The sequence below is a fragment of the Bacillus rossius genome, chromosome 2, assembly GCF_032445375.1.
Source record: "Bacillus rossius redtenbacheri isolate Brsri chromosome 2, Brsri_v3, whole genome shotgun sequence".
Taxonomy (NCBI): domain Eukaryota; kingdom Metazoa; phylum Arthropoda; class Insecta; order Phasmatodea; family Bacillidae; genus Bacillus; species Bacillus rossius.
The window spans coordinates 68,692,442-68,718,553 of record NC_086331.1 but is presented as its reverse complement, the minus strand read 5'-3'; the positions used below and the strand labels follow the sequence as shown (position 1 = coordinate 68,718,553).

General features: G+C 34.2%; 1 protein-coding gene across 14 annotated transcripts in view; it reads left to right on the top strand.

Moving 5' to 3' along the window:
* LOC134529350 (sarcolemmal membrane-associated protein-like) overlaps positions 1–12,141 on the top strand; it is a 236,039-nt gene extending 223,898 nt beyond the window's left edge. For 12 of the 14 annotated variants that reach the window (XM_063363327.1, XM_063363324.1, XM_063363314.1 and 9 more), the window contains 2 exons: positions 120–254; positions 11,152–12,140. In XM_063363327.1, coding sequence (XP_063219397.1) covers positions 120–254; positions 11,152–11,265 — 249 coding nt within the window. In that variant the 3' untranslated portion in view covers positions 11,266–12,140. Of the gene's footprint in view, positions 1–119; positions 255–6,868; positions 7,037–11,151 lie in introns of those variants that run through there. The other 2 variants (XM_063363326.1, XM_063363322.1) reach the window with 2 other exon arrangements.
* Positions 12,142–26,112: the final 13,971 nt, after the last annotated feature.

Sequence of the window (26,112 nt, the reverse complement as noted above, 5' to 3'; positions counted from 1 at the left end):
GGAAAATGTTTGTAATGTTTACAAAAAATTGTAAGTTTAGTGTGAAAGTCACTCACTGATGACCTGGCCAGCATAATGATAAAATTAAATTTATTTTATTTTGTATTTTCTTTTTTTAGGTAAAAGCGTTAGAAGAAGAACTGGTAATTCTTAAAGAAAGATATGCCCAGTGTAATGCAGAAAGGTTTAAACTGTTTCATGATCTTGATTGTTTACACAAGGATTTTGTTGCCATTAAGAATCAGTCAAATAGTGTGAGTATTGTGCAGTGATATAAATTAGAGTAAGTTACTTAAAAGTATATTTAATTGGTACTGTCATCTTTTTTTATTTTTTTTTTTTACTGTTTTATGTCCTTGTTCATTTTTTCTGGAGAAGAGTAAATATTGATTATTCTTCATTGTTTAGTATTTTTTTTATAATTTATGTAACATACTTTTATTATTCAAACTTACATTTGTGAAGTCACTTTATTTTGCTTGTTAGCATTTTTATTTCCATATAGTTTTAATACTGGTTATGTAGTTAAGCAAAACCTATGCATGAAAAGAATTCTTTTGTTATTTGAAGAGTAATAATCATTAATCTTAATATTACCGAATCTATTACAGAATTTCAACGTGAATATGGTATGTCAAAATTAGCTTCACAAGTTTGTGCAACTATGTTTTTTTTTATACTTACATAGTTTAAGAGTGTAAAAACATAAATAAATGTGTTAAAGAACCTAACATAATATCATATTTGTCTTTTTGGTTTTAATGATGGCTGCCTTAATTGTATATTATCACATCACTATTCTGGAATCCTAATCTATGGGTTTAATGCCAGTCAATTACTTATAGTAACCTTTGATGGAAGATAATGAGAAATAACATACAGTAGTAGGACAGTATTAGTACCAAACAGGTTCCTCAGTTACAGGGCATGCAGATACAATTTTCATATGGCAAGGCAAGGCTGAAGGTTAAACCCTAACTCCTAGCATGATTCCCATTAATTTATTAACACAGAGTCTGTGCCCAAATGGTTGCAGCATAGGTGCAACTAAACCACTAAAGCAATTGGCCCTCTCCCCCCAAACCCAATTTTGGTGTCTGGAAAGAGTCAAGTATTAAAAATCTTAACTTTTGCAGAATGGATCATCGTGTTTTTGAAACATAAGATGTGTTAGTTAATAACTGTATTAGAATAAGTATAATTATTAAAATTAAATTCAACAAAAAGTTGAATTTAATTTTAATAATTATACTTATTCTAATACAGTTATTAACTAACACATCTTATGTTTCAAAAACACGATGATCCATTCTGCAAAAGTTAAGATTTTTGTTGAAACTTTTTGTAGTGAAACTTCCAAGCTTCAATAAACACATTAAAGTTTTGATGTAAACATAGGCATGTGGCCCAGAAGTTTAAATGTCTATGTCTGCTTTTAGCTATTACATTGCTTATCGTTTTTTATGCATTTCACATGGTCCCACTTGCTCTGTTGTTTACTTTGGAACCTCCTTGCCCATTCAGGACCAAGACGGTATAATTTGGATACCTGCTAGAGCACAAAAAAGGGAAAATGCAAAAAAATAAAATTACTATTTTCTGACAAGGCAAATAAGCATGCCCTAAAGCAGATGCCCTCAATATCAACAGGAGAGAATTATTTACTAAATTTTTTACAAGGAAACCATATTTGAGATTATTATAAAAAAATTCAAGAAACTTAAAGTTGCATAATTTTAATACTGATCAGGTTTTCTGTTTGTAAACAGGCTCATACAAGTTCAGGTGTTGCACACCCGCCAATACATTGCACCAAGTATGCCAATACTTTAATTAGCGCTAACATAATTTTACTGGTGTCATTTATCAGAAGCATTTTTTAAGTAGAATAAATACATTAATTACATGCAACAAATTACTAATATTACAAATGTCTTTCATACTTACAAGGGGACTACCAAGTATGGTACAAACAGATTTTAATAGGTCTTATATATGTTGTGCAGGAAGGCCCCCAGAGTACTAAGCTAAAAGTGTTTTGTCCAATGCGCCTTAGTGTTCGCAAAAATTGCGGTTAAAGTTTTATACAAACTTTTACGCCGGTACATTTTCTGTCGTGCCAGGCGAGCCAGCCTATCCTAGTTGGTAAGGCTCTTGCCTAGCAGCCGGCCGGTCAGGGTTCGCTTCCTGCTATTATAAATTTTTTTTTTATTATTTCATAATTTTTAATAATTCATATTTTAATGCTGAAATAAATAGTTAAAAAAATATTTCATTTTTGCTTGATGTATTTTTTTCAATCACATTTGGGCAACAATTGCTACCTGATTTTGCCGTTCCCAACCTTACTTTTAATAATCGCTCTTATGCTGTAGTTACAGTAGGTGAGTCCTAATATGATTCTAATCTTTTAAAGTGGAAATAAATGTTCAGGAAGTAATGAACTATAACATATCATTCTCTCATTGTTATATTTAATGCTATCAGGAAGACTGTGCACTTCGCTAGTAGCATCTATGGCCAGCACCAAGCGAGACTAGTGGCGAAAACTAGCAATGATTATGAAAATGGTTTACGCGCTTTACCAAGGCACGGATCTCATATTTTGTGCATTCATTAATCTTTGAACTGAATATACCCGTTTGTTGTTGTTTTCTTACGATCGGATTGTTTTGTAATTTACGTTTCTCAAGTTAAAATTTTATTGAAAATTGTTCTGTTGTATAAAGTTCTTTGTAAAATGAAACAAACAAGCAAAAATTTCAGATTTTCTTTTTACAATAACCTAATTTTTTTAATTTCTAATTTAGGCTTGGTGACTTTTCCCCCCCCTCCAAGAAAGAACTTCATAACATTTTGTAAGGCCACTGTTTCTCATTTTGTATTTCACTTCTATTTTTTATATTGATTTTTATACTCAAGTCTTTAAAGTTGTTTGTAGTTTGTATTTTTGTAATAAAGAGGGAATTTATATAGTTTAAAACTAATTTATGTTATTTGTAATAATTGTTACTTAATGGGAAAAATATTTTTCCCTGGAGTATCGAAAGTATCGAAAGTATTGAACTGAAAAAACAATATAGAATCAAGTATCGAAAATGTGGTATCGTCCCACCTCTTGTTAAGACACAAGTCAAGTGTCAAAAAGGCCAACTAGTCACAAGTGGCTTGCTGCTGCATCTTCACCAGGGGCAAAGGAAAATTCTGTACCTGTTTCAATTACTTGCATATCGGCGTGATGACATTAGGGGATTAGTGCTTAAACAAGCCGGTGGACTCATTCTCCAAACACAAGTTCTTCATAGGCCGTCCCACAAGCCTGCACCAGGCCCGCTCAATGACACCAACCATGGAGCGCAAGTGACAGTTCCCGCAGCACATGTTTCTTTTTCTTCTACAAATTCATTTCAAAAGCCGATTACATCCCCCGGATAATACACCAGGTAATCTAAGTCTGATAGACAACTTATAAATTGTTCCACAGAGTGGCGTATAACACTCGCCGCTCAAGCCAAGAGCCGCACTCGATCACTCTCGTTCAGAGACTACAGAGTTCACGTCACCACCCGCCTATGCGCGCCAACACTCACTAGTGGTCAGGAGCGGAACTTCTTTCAATACGTCGTTATAAGCACACCAGCGATATGCAAACTAAAATCTCTAATATTAAGAATAAAAAACTCTTCCACTGGAGCTCGGCTCAACACTTACTCTCTCTACTGTTCATCTCTTATTGCGCACCTCGATCTCAACATACTGCCTCGCACTACTCACTCGTCCGCTGCACACACAATTTGTCCCGGATGCTTGGTACCCAATACACCAATCTTCACACACGAAGTCCATCATTGCCATCCACTATTGCTCACCAAGGGGTCACTCACCCTCATCACTTCACACTCTCATCACTCCAAGGATTACCACTATCATCACAAACCACTCGCGCACACACACCAGTGTCACCACCAGCCTCTGTTACTCTCACGTTACTCGTTGCAGGTCGGCCTCCGTCTTAAATACCTCCAAGTCTCGACCTGGAAAGGTCTTGTAGCCCTCCGAAGTTTTGCGTCATCAGAATCCACGACTTAACACTCGAAGCGTCACACAGATGGGACTCTGGGTACTGAACCCTCGATGGACATGAAGAGAGACGCCACTCCTAATCGGATTACCTCAGAGGGACACTGCATAACTTTGCCACAAATATTATTTTTGATAAAGTAATGATAAAAAATATAATAAATCATCTATCCCTTGTAGGATTGTCATCTTAATTTTTCAATTTCATTAAATAATATAATTTCACTTCATTATGCACAGGTGTAACAAGTCAAAATAAAATTAAACAAATATAGCCTTCTGTCTAGATAAATTTTGCTTTTTTAATTATTTTGAACTCTTCACTTCAATTAAAGAAGGCAGAAATACTAGAAGTTGGAAGTTCATTGATCTTTACATTAAATTCTTATGTAGCACTTAATTTATTATTGAGATATTTTAATGGTGTGGGTTTTAAATTTGTGCATCTTGATTGTTTAACATTAATTGCTGAACTCCTAAATTATGTCTTATTCTGCAATTTTGCCAGCAAAATATTGAAGTTTTTTAAATAAACAGGTCATACAAGTTATGTGATAATTTTAGCCATTTCTCACATTTAAAACTATTTCCTCACCCATTATATCTAGAATTACCTGATTTTTCCTCTCTGACAAAATATGTTGAGTTTTCAGGGTTTATTCTTATTTGTCCTATGAATATACGCAATAATAGAAACTAATAACTTATAGAAAGGCGATATTTCAGAATGTTTATAGCAGCAGTCCTAAAAGTCACCCAAATTAAAGAAATTACATAGCCATTACAGTAGTATGATGTAAATATTTGAATGTTTCATTACGAGTCAAAGAAATTGGGATAATGTTACTATCAGGAGTACATTGTCACTGGTAATAACTTGTAATTAAGGACACTCAAATAACCCCATAACAACTATTTAATCCGCCATTATAACACTGCCTTCCTACATACCTCACAAACATAAGCATGCTGAAATAACATGGCTTCTCAAAAACTAAACAAATGATAACACCGAAATAAGCTAAATTACTGTCCCAAAATAATGTGATATATTTTGTTTGGTTTTTACATTTATAAACTTTGTGCTACGAATCATCTTATCTTTAATTGTGTGAAGCTACTTTTGGGTACCGGTACCTATACTATTACTATATGTGTGAGGCTGGAAGCAAATATTACTAGGGCTGGGCTGATACAAAGTTTTTCTGATACTTCCAATACTGATACTGCAGATACAGAGTACCAATACCAACAATTTATTTATGTTTTGTTTAGTGTAACATCTCCACAAAAAATAAAGAATATCCATTTAAAGTTTATAAAAAAAACTTTTTTTATTTTAGTATTACATGGAACTGTAGTACCAACAAAACTGTCACAATAACTAATAAAAAAAGCACAACATTACTAAAAAATAAGGCCTGTTTTTCAATGACAAGGGTGTGAAAGCTCATTACAGACATGTATTTGTAATACACTACAAACACATTCCATGGTGAGGAGCTTGCGAAAATGGACGCGATCAAATGTGTGCAAAAACGTTAGTCTACTACCAACTGTTTTATGTTCTTTACTTTGTGTCACCAATAGGAGATCTATATTTGACTATTGGTGATCATTAAATCGGAAACTATTCTCATTGGTTGCCATTATGGTTCTGTGCATTGTGAAACCAACAGACTGACAAGTAAACATGAAAGGCTTTAGTGTTCCAAGTCGCTATGCTTAAGTATCTTTGTTTTTGGAAAACCTAGTTAACGGAGAACCAAAGACAACTGACAAATAAAAACATAGCATGCTGCTGCCACTAATTGTAGTAGTAAGCTTAGAACTCCGCAGAGTAGGTTAACATTAAATGACATAGTACGTGCTGCGTGTGACAGTTCTGTTCGGTTGCAAGTCAGTGAATAATCAATAATGGTATTCGGTTATGCGCGTGTCCTGTTTGAAGGATGGACTGAACTACATGACACTGCTGTAATGAACATAATAGAATGATACCATGCCAGTCACCGGATGTGATACAGTATTTTAAACTATTGGAACCGTTCGTAAAATACAATTCAAACATTGTGCATCTAAGTATTTTCATAAATAAAATAAGTTAGTCATTTTGAACGCTTCATCAATGATGTTGGCACATTGAAAAAGAAGCCGCTGTCAGTGAATAAACCAGTATGTGTTACTAGAAGGCATTCAGAACTGCTATGAAAAATTGCAGGCATTTGATAAATGACAAATACATAGGGCAAATGGCAAGACCAAACTTAAACTCTATATTTAGCCAGAAAATGTAACCAACATGGATGTAAAATAAAGATTTACTGTATTTTATATCATTAAAAGTTTCGCTGCACTCAGCATTTGTCTTTGTGTTTTTTTTTTTTTTACAAGGGAGGGTTGTATTTGGCTGTGCAAGGGTAAGTTTTTATTCTGAAAATGTGTGTCTACTGATATAAATTAACATAGCAAAAATAAATCCTTCTTAGTTTTTCAAAGAATCTGCTGGAAATTGTACATAAAAGTTACACCACTTTATGTATTCTGCATAATATTGATGCAAAGGATCTTAATGTTTGGCCACATAATTCTTCTATTAGTACCCGAATTGGCAGATATAAATATTGGCATTAGCCCAGCCCTAAAAGAATACAATGTGAAAACACATTTGAGGTAACTCATAAAATATGGTGTAATTTATAAAATTCCTTTATTTTGCTTTGGTATTCATTATTGCTTGGGTGTGTTTTTTTTTTTTGCTCTTATGTTTGTTTTGCATATTTTTCAGGTGCCTGTCCTCTACTATTGTATAGCTTTTGTGCTGATTTTAATAGCCTTATCAGTGGCTTTTATTAAGTTTCCTTGACCACATCTGTCATTTAGATTTCTTCAAGTAATTATTTATTAAATTTTTGCATGGTGTTCAGTTAATTGTTTACTGTGCGCCACTTTCATTTCAGGTAAATATTACTTCAGGATTCACCTTTTGGTGTGTTGTTTGCACATCAGCAATATTTTTAAAACTTATAACATGCATTTAGACAGTTGTTATTATGACATTGCTGAATATGTCAAAAAGAATTATTCATTTTATTGATTTTGTTTAATATATTGCCTTTTTCCCCCCATTTTTAAACAGGATAGTGGAATAAGTATAAGGTAACAGCAAGCTAATTTTAACGCAATCCTATTGATGCCAACAATAGTATCTTTTAGTACTATAGAAAATTTTGATGGTTTAAAAAAAATAGTATGTGATTATGTTGTGTTATCATTTCATCTGTTTATGATTAGACGTATTACCAAAGAGACATGAGAGTAAATATTTTTTAACTAATTTAAGCTGGTTTTTATATTGAACTAGCAGTAAAGTATGTGAATTAGTTATAAATTATGGTTAAAAAATTCTTATGCAGATTTTATAAATTTCCTATGAAATTGATGTGAAATTTTTTTATTAAGTTTTGTGTGATTGTATTTAGATCAAAATTATACAGTAATATATACGTGAGTGTAGCATACAGAAAATTATGGTATGTAACATAAATATATGATTAGTGCTGTTAAAGGGGCCCACGTACCTGATATAGAATTAGTATGTAGAGAGTTTTCAAATGCATCTTTTTTAAAAACACTGTTGAACATATTCAGAATCAGTTTTTTCACAAAAAATTTGACTTTGCTATATGTGCAACAGTTAATGTTAGGATTTTATCAAGAGTATGACCAGTTCAATAGAAGAAGCTATGTTATACATTTACTTTTAGGTTTGTTAAATGAATCAGCCACGTATGTGGAAATTTTAGATGTGTGTACGTTTGCTTATTACTTCAGATTTTTCCCTCGCAACAACTTCTGCACGTCTCACATGTTCATCCAAGTCAACAGCTGCTTCTATACAGTAAATTCCCTATTATCCGCGGTGCCGATTATCCGCTTATGCTACAAAAAAATACAGCACATATGTAAATCTGTAATTTATTACAAGTGAGCAAATTTGAACTCTACTGACGAGTAAATTGTGCAGTATACAGTAAAACGCCACAGGCCTTCTCGGAACTCACGCAGTAGGCTGGCATGTGTTGCTATTTTTGTCTCTGTCGCACTTTGTTTCTAGTCGTATGGTTGAGCACTTATTAATTATTTAGTAAAATACTAAAATTTTAGCATCATTTAAAATTTTGTACTGTTGATTGTAACTTTTACTGTACATAAATGTTTAGACTTTTAAGTTGAAATTAATGTTTCCTTTTTTGTTTCCCATTTTCTGCTCTTTTGCGGATTATCCGCGATTTTCACTATCCGCTGTGGCCCTGCCACTTAATTTTGCGGATAATTGGGAGTGTACTGTACTAGTATTTGCTTCAATATTGTTGTAATGGCTATTGTAGGCTTCAACCAATTAGCATTTTTAGTCAGTCATGTTGGGGTAGCTTGGAAATTCGTAATGACATTGATATATTATAAATGTTTTAAACTAACAGATTCCAAGAGATAACTGTATTAAAGTCAACATATAAATTTGTTACAATTTATGCAACTGTGTTGCATAAAATTTAGAAAACTAAATTTTATAAAACATCTTTACGATGACACTTATAATTCATAGTGAACCAGCGACATTACAAATTAATGGTCCGATAAAGCTCCAAACAAAATACTTTTATGTTCTTTAATTTCATAATGTCCCAGAATTGTGTTTCTAATTTTCTTTCTGCTGCTTATTTTTGCTTTAGTAATTTTCTAAAAACAGTCTTGATTCAACTTGTAAAATCTTCAATAGGTCAGTTGCGATTCACAAGTAAACACTTTTTCTTCATGAAAAATTTTTAAATTATTCTTCTTAAATATTTTCCTGTAACTTCTAACCCTGTTTTATGAAACAGGTTCCAGCATAACCTTGCTGAAGAAAGCATGTTGATTCTTTCAAACTATAAATGTATCCGAGAACACTTTATTTAAGTTTGTTTTGGTTTGCCGACATGTTGTTGCATTACCAACCCCCCAACCTGAGGTTAATATTGAAACACTGAGGCACACTTTCAACAGGAAACACACTTGGATAAATGCAACACAAACCTTTTATTAAAAATTTGTTTACCCTGAAAAATTACTTTGATTTCTAAACAACCCTTCCAGGTAGAGATACAAAAAACAAAAATAAATTAGCAGAGATTTTAAAGCAAAACAAAACACGTTTACAAAGTCAATTAAGAAAAAGGTAGCAAAAATTATGCAATCACGAAAACTTTAATAAGTATTGCTATTACAATATTTATTAATCAACCAAAAATAACCCCGTATAATGGCAGTACAAGGTACATAAGAAAATGTATAACTCATTATAAATATCACGAGTCGATCTCTGCTAAATTGTAACTCTTATCAAAAAGACTCTTATTAAAATGTAACAAGTATTTATAAAAATACCAATAATAAAACTATGCATTAAAATGTGTATTCTACACTCCAACACCAGCGTTGCTTACTTTTAAAAAAAAATGGTTCTAAGCAAAAACATACTACTAAAATTTAAGTACATAAAATATAAAAATTTAGAAAATGTATTAAAAAGGAACATAAGTCTTAAAGTCTTTATAATATGTCCACATACACTTTTAACATCATAGTCTAAAAAGATTCTATCCCTAAACTTCACATTTTATTTCTTTTAGCTGCCTGAAAAAATTCTGTTACTAAACAAAATTGTGTCTGGCAAAGTTTTTACTTTATATCACAATGTAAGGAATGAGTTGCAAATGAGCTTGTCCAATTCATTTGTAACACATTAAATTGGCACGCAACACACCAAACATGGTAATGCAAATCCAAGTATTAAGTAATTCTGTGACTTAAGGAAATTATTTTATGATTCGTACATCATTCAAAATTACATATCCAATGAATGCAAAATACTTCTACTTTAGCGGATCAATCCATTTCTCTCTTGCGCCCGGGATACCAGCTGCCACCAAATAATTAAGTTCAGTCTTGCTTGGTGTTGTATCTGAAGTGGTAGAGGTCTTGTCTTTCCTTGGGATATGGGCAGGAATCTGCATTGTGAGACATTTTGCGGTCTGCACACCACACGCACATGCCACGTTGAGCCAGTTCAGTTCTTCTTGTCCTCCATCTGGCCGGCAAAAAAGCCTTGAGCTCATCATCAGCTGTTGTCTGCATGGCGTCATCGCAGGTGCTCGCAACTTGCCGGCACAGAAATGCAAATAAACACAAAATGGGCATTCTTCATTTTTCAATTATCTAACTTCATCTAAACTAAATCGAAAATAATATCTAAAAATAAATGTTTAAAATCAGATGTTTGAATATTTAAATTCTTACAAAAGAAAATTTAATTTAAAAATAACACAACTTGTAAAATAAAAATACAATCAATCTAAAATGTCTGTAAGTTAAAAAATGCAACATTTCTTAACTTAATTATTTCATGAAAATTAAGTTACAGAAAATTATTACTAAAACAAGTAACCACGGTTACTGGTTACACTGTTAAATTAAATTCAACATTTATTTGCTGGTACGTTTAATGTATAATTTTAATGCACAAAGAAATTGTGTGGAATTACTAAGAAATTTATAATGAAATTAATTTTTTTTTGGTCAAAAACCGTGATAAAGGTTTGTTTATGAGCAAGTAAAGTAAAATATTAGGCTAGTTAACAGAGAGGAGAGATTGGAGAACTAAATCTTTTCCTTAATAGTTAAAATAAACTTAAATGAAAATGTACACCTACTAAATATGAAAATTGGAGCCACGTGAAGAAATTCAATGCTAGTGTGTAGGGGTTTCTTTGTACTGAATTTTACTGTACAGTTTCTGTTGCTTAGTTTTAGTATTGAAAGTTTATTTTTGTTGATTAGTGCAAATTTCAACAGGTTTTATTTTATATTATACAGGTATCACTATATTAATTTGTAAATTTTTTGCTATAGCATATATTTTACTAACTTACTCTTTCTATTTATTTCATTAATTTATATTTTTTCTTGTACAATTTTTGTGAATTAGGAATTGTTATTTTGTTTTAAAAATATTTAATTTTTTTTCAGGTGGTGTGGTGCATTGGATTATCCTTGGTAATAATTTTCCTTGGAACTGTTGTAATATTTTACCCAACTTTGGCAGTTATTACTGGCACTTTTGGGTCCCCACCAAAGAATTAGTGACTTCAAAATAAAGTAACAAGTTAGTTATAGTTGTGATTGTTATAATTAATGTTCTTATAGGCTTATTATTAACAACTTATATTTTTTGCGTTCGTAGCATTCTTGTTTATGTTAATTATTTTTAGTGAATACCCTGTTTCCAATTTTAAAAATGTAAAAAATATTCATCTAATTAATTATTGAATAGTGAAATATATTATTTTGTATTAATTTAACATTATAAATTGTCCAGTTTATGTATTTTGTGATGTATTATATGCTATACTTTGGTTAAATTTACTATCCTATTATTTTATGTACTTGTTATAATATGCACAAAAGTTTTACAATATATACTGTTTGGAAAAAAAAAGGAAAAACTTGTGTCAGTCATTTAAAAACATCTTGTACAGTTTGTTTATATATGTGCACTTGTAAATGTGTTCATATGAATATATAGGTCTACACTTTGTAAGTAAATGGTATATAGCTCATGTGTGAATGAAATTAATATTTTAACAATTAATATACCTTTTTATATCACTCTCTTATGAAACTATATGTTTCTAAAATTGAAATCTGTAAGTGCTAATTTATTGCACATTTTGCATAAACCTATTGACATTTCAGTTTAATATATTTTCTGTACTTTAACAGAAGTGTCAAAGTAGACATAGAAATGGCTGTTAAGTAATTGTTATTTGTTATTTAATTTAATAAGTTGTTTACCGTAACGTGTTCTAAATATCCTGTGTCCGAAACCTGTGAAATAAAATTTCTAAGACATTATTCAATAATACAAAATGATAAAAATGGCATTTTAATAGCATTTGTAAGTACAGTTCCAATAATAAAAATAAGATGACTCTGTAATAGTACTATCCTATGTTTATTTTATTGTAATGTTAATGAGGTACGTAAATGAAGAAAGAAATTTATAACATTTATAGCACAGAATATTCATGGATATTTTCTAAGTAAATCAATAATCACTTAGACGATGACTAGCATTCAAAAAATGTCTATATAGTCAATTTCTAACTATCTGCAGCGGTTTATCTGCAGTTGCAGATCAACTGTGGTACCTATTATAAAAGTCAATTTTTTAATGTGTATTCACTAGTGTGGAAAAAATTTTTAGTCTTAGGTTATAATTCCTTTGAAGATAATGCTAATGTAGCAAAACATCAGTAGTGTTAACAATAAATAATACATGCATGCAATCAAAAATGCACAATTTTCAACAGTCAATTTTGTAACTATAACTGGTGGCATAAAAATATTCAGAGGTATAATCGTAAACATGCACTTTATTTAGCATATTAAACATATAGCAAATTTTCAAAGTTATTTCACTATTGATGCAAAATAGTAGCGGAACAAATCACGTCCTCAATTGAAAATGCTGTCTATTAAACAAATTAAACATGTAAGAAAAATTAAATATTTGATTAATATCATTACCGGTACTGGAAAAAATACATCAACAAAAAAACATGGTAATTCTTATGCTATGTACAAAATATGGACACTGTGGTAGAAACAATGTTAATTAAGCTTGGAGGGTAGTTTTGATTCAACAAGTTGTTAAGTACATAGATGCCACCATATGTTTAGGGGCACACTGACCTGGCTGAGACTCCTCTAAGGGCATGACTTCACCCGTGTGGAAGTGAGATTCAATCCCTTCGAATGTGGGCTACCTTACCAGCAAGCACCTGGCCCGCTCTTAGCGTCGGGCACGATATAAGCATAATATGTTACGGTGGGCTCTTGAGGCATCCCATATGCCCGCTAAGTGTAGAGGTTCAAACACGTGGAAGAAATGACATGAATTCTACAACATGTATCTTATTAACAACTACAAATAACTGTCCACCCTCTTACACACTTAAGTAAACAGTTAAAAGGCATTACGGCACGAATTGGTTACGGTGTAGTGCAGACTACCCTCATGGTTGTACATATGTAGTTACGCATGGGTGGATTTCAAAGTCCCGTCGAGGGAAAGCAAATTTTAACCAAACAGTCTGCCGCCCGAGGCAGGCCCCGAGGACATTAAAAAAACAATTTGGATTATTTAATTATTACAACAGAATTACTTCGTCAATAATGGCGATGGATGAAGTCCCCGGGGTGCTGGCGCATTCTACCTCAGACAATGATGAAGACAAGACTGGGCCGGACGAGCTCGCTCTCTGAGGTATCATGGCGTCTTTGCACCGGACAAAACTACTGTTATAATTATTTGATTACATGCCTTAGGTTGTTTGAGATAAATACACAAAGTACTTGTAAAAAATAAGGCACGTCTCCCCACGCTCTCGTTATTATAAAACAAACGCTGATTTATTTATTAATATTTAAAAATAGTGCCAGGTTCAAACAAGTTCGAGTCTGCTCGGGATTGCCCGGCAACGTCTTTGTGTAAGAACATAATTTACTGAAAACAATAAAACGTGACACTTGGGGAGAAAAGAAAAGGTTTGCAATATTATTGTTTAAATTTACGGGAACGAGGCACTGCTACTACAGCACCCTCTTGTGGTGGCACACTATTCAAACACATAATCACACTGTCACGTACGTCAACGATACAACAAGCCTGGAAGGAAGGCTAAGGACTGGGAAGGGTGCAGTCGTAACAGGCTTGTGGGGCGAAGCCTCGGTCGACGTTATTCTACAGTTATGATCAATCTACCACCATGTCCACATAGAAGTAGCTTACATGCTGCATTTATGTGATACTATAGACATTGTGACTTGGGACTTGAAAGCAAAATAAACAAACTTAACGTAAATTAAAGTACGAAATTGTTACTGCCTTTGTGTGGTTAAAGTAAGCGTTATGTTAATTTTGTTATAAAAGCCCTGGAAGCTGCTTTAAGTGGGTGAAAGACACAACAGTATAAGAGGTACACAAGGAAGAAGCATTAAAAAAGGAATAGTAATAGGAAGTATAAAATGGATCGTATTTTAAGTAATAAATAAAAAAGAAGAAGTTTGCTTAAAACTTACTCTTTTTATTGTTAATTACGGTTTTCATTATTTTCTTTTGATAGTATCAGAAATTACAAAATTACTCCGATCAGATTTAATGGGGCCCCGGCCGTTAAAACGTATAGATTACACATGGATGATTACTTTTACCTGGAATATACATTTAACATTCACTTTGACATAAACAAGCTTTATTCAGAAGGTTACACTTCTGCATCATTTCCATCACTATAGCTGTGCTTGCTAGAGTACCATCAGCTGTTTTATCTTTGCCTACATAAATTTTGAAATCGCTAAAGTAAAAATTTGCGGAATCACACAATTTATAAAATTTGACACCAAATCTGGCCCTTTTAGACTTATTATACTGAATAAAATGAAGCCGCCCTCTACATTTCATCAAAGATTCATCAATACACACTTCGCCTGATGGAGTGTAAGTTTTGCGAAATGATTCAGAAGTCATGCTTATTAATGGAAGAATTTTACGTAGGGGATTCGCAGGGTCCATAGTTTCATTATCTACAAAATGTAAATATTTGTTCAGTGCCAGAAACCTCTGCCTTGGCATGACGCTTCTGAAATAAGGCGTTTCAACACATACATCTTTGCTCCAGTAACTGTGGAGCATCAGTTTTTGAACAATACCCATCAAAATCAGAATTGCAATAAACACTCTAAATTCATCGGGCGATGTACACTGAAAATAACTGTCATGAGAGGCATATTTATTTGTCTCTGCAACAATGTGTTCAACATTGTCGTCAGTCATGTACAGGGAAAAAATTGCAACTCTAATTGAATTGTTATCCAATTTCAAACCTGGTGCTAGGCCAAAACCACCAATAAATAGATGGCATATTTGTTCCCTAATTTCACTTTCCCAATTCCAATCTAGTACATCACTAGATCCAGTAACATCAACAGTAGCATCATCATCGCAAGACATAGAAGAATCACTTAGACCACTACGCGCCTGGCGAACACGAACTGGCGAAAATTCCTCTGTTTCAGATTCATTTTCCGAGCTTGTGAAATCAGAGCTCAATTCTTTGAAATACTGCAGCATTTTTCATCATCTCTTCCAGGAATAAAACGTGTTTTTTTACATGTTTCCATTGTGACGAGACTACCGTAGACACTTTACAAAGTGAGTAACAATTATTGTGATAACAAAATATTAGGCTGTAACTAACAGCATAAAATTGCAGCAAATCGTATTTTTATAAGTATTCATTTTTACGAGACTGCAATAACAGTGTTACTACGTATGTAACAATAGTGATAAAATATATAGCACGTGACATTTACAATTACCAAGAAATGAATTCTAAACACGATACTAAAAGCAAAACAATACATGTGCGTGCATGAAAAAATTATTCACGAGCGTGGATGTGTCGCTATCTATCTCCAAACAAATAGTTTCAGGCCCACTCACTAGGTTTCTAGCAGCAAGAAAGATAAAACTATTGATTATACATCGCCTGGTATGAAACAGATGGCTCTGCTGTGTCAATACATTACAAAACGATTGCTTGCATACCAGTACGTTTGTGGGTGCGAATGGGTTAGCTTCTGTTAGGGTCCAGAGGCCTAGGGAGTGGGGAAACTAGTCTCTGGCTGGAGATAGCGTGCAGAGGGCTCGCTCCACCGGCCAAAAGAAAAAAATAAAGGTGGCTGGTGACCTAACTTAAGAGCCATCGGAGGTTACTCGCACTCTGAAAGCAGTGCGCTCTGTCAGGGAACAGGCAGAACCGACTCGGGGTTAGTTCACTAAAGTCCCGCAGGGACCCCTTATGGGACCAACTGGATCGCACTCTGTCGAGCTAAAAGAGAACCAGAGAGATGTGTGTTAGCGGCCGATAGAGGTCTTGCTCCAGCGCCGAACTGAGGTAAATTAGTTGGCCTCGTTGCCATGAGATGGCGAAAGCAGGCCTTTCACCGTCCAGCGAGATGTCCTCAAGGCCTAGGGAGGTTAATGGCTCCTGTCAGTGCTCTGGGCGTAGTTCTTGGAAAAGATGGCTCATGAGAAATGTCTTAGGCCGGACGCCGATATGTTCCCAACAGCCCTGGAACATTATAATGGGGCTGCTAACCTCAGCCGAGCTCTGGGAAGTGGGCTGCCCTGGGAGGACACTTAGTAAAGCGATCTTGGTCACGAAGGCAGACACTGTTACTTGTCGAGTTTGTGGCCAGAGGCGGGAAGAAAAATAACATCAGGCTCTCGGGTGCGGCGCTGGGAAAGCGTCGCGGGACTCTAGTAGTAAAGATTTGATCAGGATGAACGATGGGCTAACAAAGTTCATATTAGATAATTTAACTAAAACAAAAAATTTGTGCCAAATATTTCAAATTTGCGGCACAAGATTAGAGTTGAAGTTCACTGCAAAAGTATTTATAATGTTGCTGAATGGGTACGTGGCAATCATATATAACAAAGCAGAGGGCATAACTAGAGCTAGAAGTGTAAATTTGAGGTATTTTTGACACATTTTCACTAATTAGGCTATTTGTTTTAATTTTGCAGCTTTCATAAAATAAATGGATTTAGTCTTATATTATAGTATTTGGAAGTTCATGAAAATTGCTTGCCTCTATTAATTTATAATCACTCAATTTTGTCGGATCACAATAAAAATAACACAATTATCCCTTTATACAGTTAATTTTTTTTCTCGCTCGCATATTTTGAATCATATAATGTTTTGAACTATCCGTACTCTCAGCCTGCTTCATTACCGCTGATAATCGCGAGTTAACTATACTTCCATGCATTGCCCATGATTTTCACATTCCTTTAGCAATCTTCCTATCATTAAATATGTCTTCTATCTTATCATGTTTAATTAATCTGAGCCTCATGCTGATGAATTTCTGTTCAAATTTTTTCAAGTGGTTTAAATTCAAGATTATCACTACTGTTGAACAGTAAGTCATGTCCTTTGAAACAATTTTACTGTTAATGTTATAAATGTGTTCAAGGTGCATAGTTCTACTGGTACAAGAACAACCTTATTAAAGTTTTTTCAATGAAACCATTATATTTTTTCCCCATGGTTAATAGATAATCATACCAGTGAAAAACAAAAAATATATATATATATATATATTCCTGGTACCAAAAGGCTTGCACCTCAACACTTTTGACACACTTCTTTGGACAAGCTGTGGGAAAGTATTTAGTGAGCAGTTTTATCTGTGGTTTTGTTTTAAACTTTATTCACACAAGCAGTGCTACTTTTTAAAACAGTATTTAAGGCTAGTATTCATGCACTGATATTGTTACAAATGTTTATTGTCTTTGATAGACTGAGCAGTGATTTTCTCTGTTCGTCATGACTGCCAAGCTCTTTGCCTAAAGTCAGTGGTATTTAGTATTTGGTAACACTGTTTTTCCTCTTATGTCTAAGAAGATATTTTAATTAGGTTGGGGACCTGCTGGTTCATCTTATTTTAATGTAAGATGTAATAAGCTTCCCACGTCTGTTTACTATCTGATACGGGGCCGTGGCCTCTGATCTTTAATAAGCGGGGTTTTCGATGAATGCTCAGATTTTAAGGGCGCCACCGTGCAATGGGCACGGACCTATGAGAGACTCTTTACCAGGGTCATGACGTCGCCCATGTGAGATGTGATTTTAATTTCCCTCTGAAGCCAGCCTAGTACTAATACCTACTCGCTCTCAGCGTCGGGCACGCTATCACCTACGCAGTGGGCTCTTAGGCATCCCACACGCCGTCACACTTAACATGGTCACACATATTTAAAAATAAAAGAATTCATTTAAATTTACATGCCCTTATTTATTTGGCCAACTTTGATTACACACGCACACAATTTAAACTGCAACAAACGCCCGCTGCACGAATCGGTTTAAGTACAGTGACCAACCACGTGGTCACACCTCGACTTACGTATGAAGCTTGAGAAAAGACCGATAATGGTCACAAGGTAATTATTAAAACAGTCCCCCGACCGAGAGAAGCTCCAAGGACTAAACGAAAAAAGATTTAAAATAATTAAAGAGAACAGAATTACTAATCAGAGATGAACAAGCGGTGAGGTCCCCGGAGTTCTGAAGCGTCTGCTCTCGGTCGTTGATGGCGGAAGACTGAGGTGAGCTCAGAGCTCTGCTATCCTAACATGGCGTCCTCCCGCCGAAACAATTGCCGTTAAAGGTATTTTTGATTCCGTGCCACGGGGAACTGAAGCAACATGAAAAAGGTTCTTAAAAATTTACGTGATATTTACTGAATAAAAAAAAGGATAATAGAAATTACAATTATTAAGGAATCTATTTAAATATTGTCTGGCTTCGGTTTCCTTCGGTGTGCTTCGTGGATGTCCGGAAACGTCCTTATAATTAATTACACAATTCAAAATAAAAGTACATAAAAACCCTCCCGGCCGATCTGCCGTCACGTCGCACTCGGGAAACAATAAAACAATTTACAATGTTGAATTTAATTATATTTAGGGGTGCGGCGCACTGGCTCTACAGCGCCCTCTTGCCGGGCGACCAACACACGCACACATGCACGCGTAAGCGGGAGATTTGAATGGAGGGTGTGTGGTGTTTGGGCGGTGGCATATCGGACTCAAAAGGGGCCGCAGGCCCTGACGATGTCATATACCAAAATTTTCACCATTACCAATTATTTGGTACTCCTTAAATATACAAATGCTAAGTTAGTTTTATAAACACACACAAACACACACACACAGGATGTTTGGTAATTGCTGGGTGTTATAAATTTAGTGGGTGGCAGGGGATGCCAAACAAAATGGTTTTGTTAAGGAGAATGTCTGGAAACACAACCCTGCAAAGTTACAGGCACAGACAGTAGCATGTAAATTTGAATTCCACATGCATCTAAGTACATGAATTGCCTGTAATAACATGCAATTACATATTGTGTTCAGTCACTTCGAGGGATGCAATCTGACAAGCAGCGTAGACTTTGAGAGTTAGCCATATGCAGTAGTAATGAGTAGTTGGTGTACAGCACAGCGGATTTTTATTCATGTTTGCTTGGCTTTAGGTGATTAGCACAGTGTTGACAGTTTAGTGAGTACTGTGCTACAGTGCTTCGATGAACAGCAATAGCTTAGCAGACTTAATATTTGCAGAGATGGCCGATATGCACATGTATAGGGAGGTGAGAGGAAATGCAGCAGAATCAGTGTAAATTTTCCAATTCCCTTTGTCAACAGATTTATACAGAATAAGAAGACATTCATACATCTTGACTAGCAACTGCATGAGCCTGGGTGTTTGATACCACGAAGGGTTGATGCAGATGCCAGGAGAACTGTTAGAATACCACAATTTCAGGAAGATGTCTGGAGCTCGTGGCCAAACAAGCATCAACTAACACTGTGGCCATAAGCAAAACATACGTGTTAGTAATAGCACCGTTTGGACAGCTTTGCATCCCTATCACCTTAAAAGAGTGTAGGTGTTGGGGCCAGCCAACTTCCTGCAATGAGTGCAGTTTTGGGAGTGTTTTTATTGCACAATGTCAAAACGCCCACTTCAGTGAAACGGTGATGTGACACAAGGCAACACGTTTACTAGTAGAAGTGTGTTTAACAGTGGAAACTGTGCCACCTATGGCTTGAGTTAAATGTGTGGGCCAAATTCCCTTTCCCAGTGACTTAATGGTAATTCTGACCTCCAAATTCTTTAACACATTTTCCAAAAGCTTTTAGAAAATGTGCTACAAGCTGTGAAGAACATCATTTGGTTTCTGCAAGACAGTGCCCCAACTCACTTTGCACGTGCTGTGTGACGGCATGTCAGCAACACCTCTCCCGGATAATGGGTGGGACATGGTGGTCCAGTCACGTGGCCCTCCTAAATTGCTGTATCTTATACCTTGGGACTTGTTCCTACTGGTTCACATTGAAAGCTAAGTCTACATAATGACCGTTCAAATGGTTGTGGAAGTACAACGCATAATGGTGGCTTGCAAACATCTACATGATACACCACAAATGTTCATAAAGAGTGCTGTCAAGCCTGCATTGAGGTTAAGGGGATACTTCGAACATCATTTTGAAAGTGAGACATGTTTGAAACCACAAACTTGTGCTTGCTCCTTGTAATCTGTAACCCACATCACTGTTCTCACCATGCTGTGATTGTGAATTGTCTCAGGCACTGAAGTGTAACCTATATTCACGTGAAATAAAAATTTGCACAATACCGTCCAAGCATGTAACTGTGCAGGGCTGTATTTCTGGACATGTTTGTTAACAAAAACTAATTGTTTTGGAATTTTCAGCCACCTATTCAATTTATGCTTAGAAATATTTAACATCATATACAGGCTGAGTCTGAATTCGGCTGCAGGTACAGCACAACAAAATAAGTTGAAAACCTATATATATGACTTTTGCCACAAAGTTTTTCTCAAGTCTGGTATACCTCTTTAAAGTTGGAGCTGAACAACTTTATTATCGTAAATAATAGAGAAAGTATTTTAGATGGAACACTGAGCATCTGGATTATGTTTAATTGAATGAAGTTCTACAACCATCATGGATGTTATGGCAGTAGAAAAATTATTTCATTGAAATAATTGCAGGTAGTAACATGTCACAAAAATATTTGAAAACTAAAAGTGATACTCCCAATTATTTCAATGGAATAATTTTGCTACAACCACGAAATGCACGGTGGTTGTAAAACTTTAATTAAACATCATTCAGAACCTCAGTGCTCCTTCTTAAAAACATTCTTTATAATGTACAGTAAAAATATTGTTCACCCCCCCCCCCCCCCCCCCCCAACTACAAAAACGTATACCAGACATAAGAAGTACTTCAGGCCATAAGTCGTACAGATATTTTCAACTTATTTTGTCGTGATGAACCTGCAGCTGAAGTTTTTCAGTCAAATTCAGACTCATTCTGTATACCGACAAACTTTAGCTGCAGATTCATCACACAAAAGTAAGATGAAAACATCTGTATGACATATGGTTTAAATTGCTTCCCAAGACTCGATACGCCTTTGTAGTTGGAACTGAACTGATAGTTTTGTGAAAATAATAAACTATACGATAAAATGCTAAGTGTGTGTGTAATGTCTAACTGAACAAGGTTCTACAAACACTGCATATCTTTTTGCTGAAGTAAAATATTTTTTAGGGTAATACCCTTATTTCCCATGAATTGTGCTTACGTGAAGGAATAATTTGGTTTCTTAAAGGCTGATTATTAATCTACATGTCAAAAGTAACAGATGTCACCTAATTGCACTATCCTATTCCCTACTATTTTTGCTAGTAACTAAATTAAAATTTATAATGAAATACTTTGACACCTGGCAGGTGTGCAACACTCAACACACTGTTGTAAACAGCTGCCTAAAATCAGGGGCACTGATTTTTAAGTGATGTACACGCAAATGACGGTATTTCGAAGAAAACATTGAACTAATAAACTAAAAAAACTGCACACCTAACTTAAATTACATAAACATAAATGCTGAACAAACCATACGTGTCATGAAACACCACAAGAAAAAAATGTAGTTCCACCTTTTTTTTATGCTAAATATATTGTTATAAATCATAAATTGTTACAGTATTTTGTTACTTTAGGTACCACAGTTTACAAAATTTAGAATGTAAGGTGTGATGATAGTATTCTAATTCTGGAAGTCATCATGTCTCAAGCAGAGCTGGGCAAAATACTTTGAAAATGTATTTGAAATACAAATTACAAAATACCTGTGTATATTTATTAAAAATACAATTACAAAATACTAAAAATAAAATGTAGTTTAGATACAAAATACAAAATAGTATTTTAAAATACAGATGAAATTACAAAATACATGCAAAAATGTTGTGAGCAACGAAGGACGAATTCCCTTTAAGACAAACCATTCTCTCAAACATTGTGTCACTCAAGCTGTGGCGTTTATGGTTGTGTATTATACCTACAAATGAAAACAACCTTTCAACAGGACCACTAGAGGTTAAACTTGTATTATATCGTAAGAAAAGCTTTCGCACCACTTTATAACCATCTAGCATACTCGTGTGGGTAGCCTTATCTTGTAAGTATTGTAATAACTCAAGTTCAATTTTGTTTGTTTGTGCAACACTTGATTCATTATTTGTATTGACATCGAATGCAAACCAATCATCTTCTGCTGGTGTGTAACTGTTCTTCTTGTCATCTCTCAGTGGGTTTATGTCCTTTGCAGTCACTGTTAGAACCTCTTGGATCCGTTTCCTCGTGCTTTCATTAGTTGCAGTTGCAGGTAACCAACTTAATTTGAAGTATGGATGTGCACATGTTGCAATAATGGCTTCATTTACCTCTGAAGTTAATTCAAAATATTTCTCAAATCTTTTCAAAACTGATGTCTTCATAGCTTGTAAAAGAGGTGCACCAAATCTGGAATTTTGGAGTTCTAGTTCTTCAAACTTTTTAACCAATGTAAAAAGTGTTGGTAGTAATTGGCCATAATAGCAGCCATCTCCCTGTAGGAGGTCAAGAGCAGCAGCAAAGGGCTAAATATATCTATATACTCTTAGATATTCAAGCTCAGTTTCTTTAATGGTGCATTTTAATTTTAGTGATTCAAAAACTTCTGGCAATTTTTCTTGAAATTGTATAATCTGGCAGATAGAACACTTGGCCAGTGTTGGGTGACGAATCCTCGAAATTGATGAATTGCTTTCAATGGCCTTATTGATATCTGTTGTTGCAACGAGATTTAGTGTATGAGATGTGCATCTCAAATGTTGAGGAAGAATCAGTGGATGTTTAGATGTCGTAAAACTGTCATCGACATAAATGAACATTAACTCAGCTTCATGAACATACGTGATAAGACAGCAATTTGTAAAATCTGTGATACCATTTCTGTTCAACTAACATGTACCTTTACAATGATATCACTCACTATTGCCAGATTGAAAATAAATAGCCAATCCTAATTTCCAAAATTAAAATATCCAGCAAATAAATGAGATATTTTATAAATGCAAGTACGCAATGTATTTGGTATTTTATAAAATACAAAATACAGTAAATACACTTCAAAAGTATTTTCGATACAAAATATAAAATATTGAGACATAAATTTCTACTGATACAAAATACAAAATACCCAAAAGTATTGAAAATACGTATTTCAAATACTTATATTTTCGATACTGCCCAGCTCTGGTCTCAAGACAGCCGTTGGAAACAGGATGTCCCATTTACCACAGGAATATGTACATGTATCATAACATTGACGAGCACTTAGTAGTTTTGTTTATGTTGATAAAAGTGTGAGCCGTTATTAAAGACTTCCATGTTTAAAATGCAGTCTGAAAATTGTAATTGGTAAATTTTGTGAACTGTGGAGTGTGGGTAAACTATCCTTTAATTAACAAGTCATGTTTTATAACAGAATCTTTCTGCACAAATAAAGGTGCCACCACATTTTTTCTTGGTGGTGTTTGATAACACGTATGGTTTGTTTAGAATTCATGTTCATGTGCTTTAAGTGGGAGCGCGTCGTTTGGCCTAAAATATTTGGCCTAAAACTGTTTGAGAACATTCACTTGGCCTAAACTTTTTTGACCTAAAGTCATTAGGCCTAAAATTATTTGGCCTAAAGATGTTTGGCCTAAACATATTTGGCCTAAAACCATTTGACATAAATTTGTTTGGCCTAAAGTCATTTGACCTAAAATTATTTCGCCTAAAGGCGTTTGGCATAAAGTTATTTGGCCTAAAGTCATTTGACCTAAAATTGTTTGACATAAAGTCACTTGGCCTAAAATAATTTTGTGACACTTATTTGACCTAAAATTATTTGGCCTAAAGACGTTTGGCCTAAACTTATTTGGCCTAAAGTCATTTGACCTAAATGTATTTAGCCTAAAGTCATTTGACCTAAACATATTTGGCCTAAAGTCATTTGACCTAAACGTATTTGGCCTAAAGTCATTTGACCTTAAATTATTTCCTCTTTAAGTCGTTTGGCATAAATAATTTAGCTTGAAGGTATTTAACCTAAAACTGTTTTCAGAATAATTAACTCTGATCTTTTAACAGGTACTTCTAGCAAAAAGTAGAATGTTTTAGTTACTTCCAGCTATGCTATATGTTGAGCTGCAGCGTTTATAGAGCAATAATTTACAACCCTTTATTTAGACATACAAAAATTTCCAAAATGCACACAGAATTGCAGTTTACAAGATCATTATAGATGTAAATTGCAAATTTGCTCACTAATATAAAACTTGTTTCGCATTTGTAAAAAAAAAAAACAATTTAAGTGATGGCATATTGGTAGAGATGATGGAAAATAGCATTTATAAATCAGACTCATAGCAATATGTTTTCAATTAAAGAATATATGTTAAATACTATAATTATACTAAACAATAAATTAAACAAAAAGCGATTTATTTAGCAAACAGTTGAGTCAGTTTTTGGAAGGCCATTTTTTTGCATAAATTCTTTGTTATTTTTAAGTACTATCCTACACTGTGTTTATATAGAATATTATTGTTTTGGTTACAAGAAAACACAAATTAATGTGAAATTGCTGGTGCGTGCATAACATACATTTCCAATAAATCTAAAATAAATTATTTTCGAGATGCTTTGGGTTAAATTATAGCTGGTGATGTTTGCAGTTAATAATTGTACTGTCATTTAGATGAGACTTTTATAACGCTTATCTGTTGTCTTTTATTCTTCCAATTATCGATGTTACAGTGCACAACAGAACATTTGGATTACCGACATAAAGTAACAAGATATATTTTCTGTGCCCTACAGTTGATAATGGCAACATGCATTTTAACAACCGCTACTGATGAAACCTACGTGTCGCTTACGTGTCGAGTAAAGCAAATAGTGCATGCACTCAGAATGACGAAAAATTTAAATACACAAAAAAATACTGGATGAAGAAAGTTTTTTTTTTACAAGTTGGTGCATCTCACTTGGAAAAACGTTGGCTACAATTACTGACTTTGTATTGGAAAATGTTTTTGATATCTACAAAAAAAATTTGCAGCAAGTCATTTTTGTATGGAAATCAAATTTTTCTGCTTTAAAGCCTGATTGGAGCATTTTATAGCTAATTAGCAGAACCCGGTAGATATGGTTCTGCCATTGTAAGATAGAAGTTGATGCGCTGCAGCGCCATCTAGTTGATACACTACTAAACTTGACAGGATCACCCGCTGGGCTTATCTGAAGATTGCCTGAAAATTTCTTCAAAATCGGTCCAGCCGATTTTTATTTATTAGAAGATAAACCACATTGTAGTATTTAATAGCTTATAAATCACTTTGTAGCATTTTATATCACCTATATAATTAAAACTATTATCCATCATCTCTCTAGGTATTTGGCATTCATAATTGAGAATGTTGCCTTGTACTACTAGTCAATACATCGTAGTGTACTCAATGAAGTATATTGCAAATACTAAGAAGCGATGTTTGAAAATTTATATTAATGTGGCTTGGGGCACTAAGCATCCTATATATTTATAATTAATAATCGTGCTAGCTGGCAACGACTGATTTTTGTCGATGTCTTGGAACACTGAATTGCGATGGCTTACAATTTTTTTGGCGTTTAAATTATTTTGTTCCATAACTCAAAATTCTGATGCAGAATGACGAGAATGTTTTATTGTACCAATTTTAAGGGTTTTCACCATATTTATGAACAATTTGCTGCAAGTATTTTAAGCTAAATTTTTTCCGTGTATAAAATTTAGTGCATATGTGTAATATTGACAAACGTAAAAATTTAATTAAAAATATATTTAATGGTCTGAATCTGCGTTGGTGAAATAATTATTATATAATTATTATAATTAT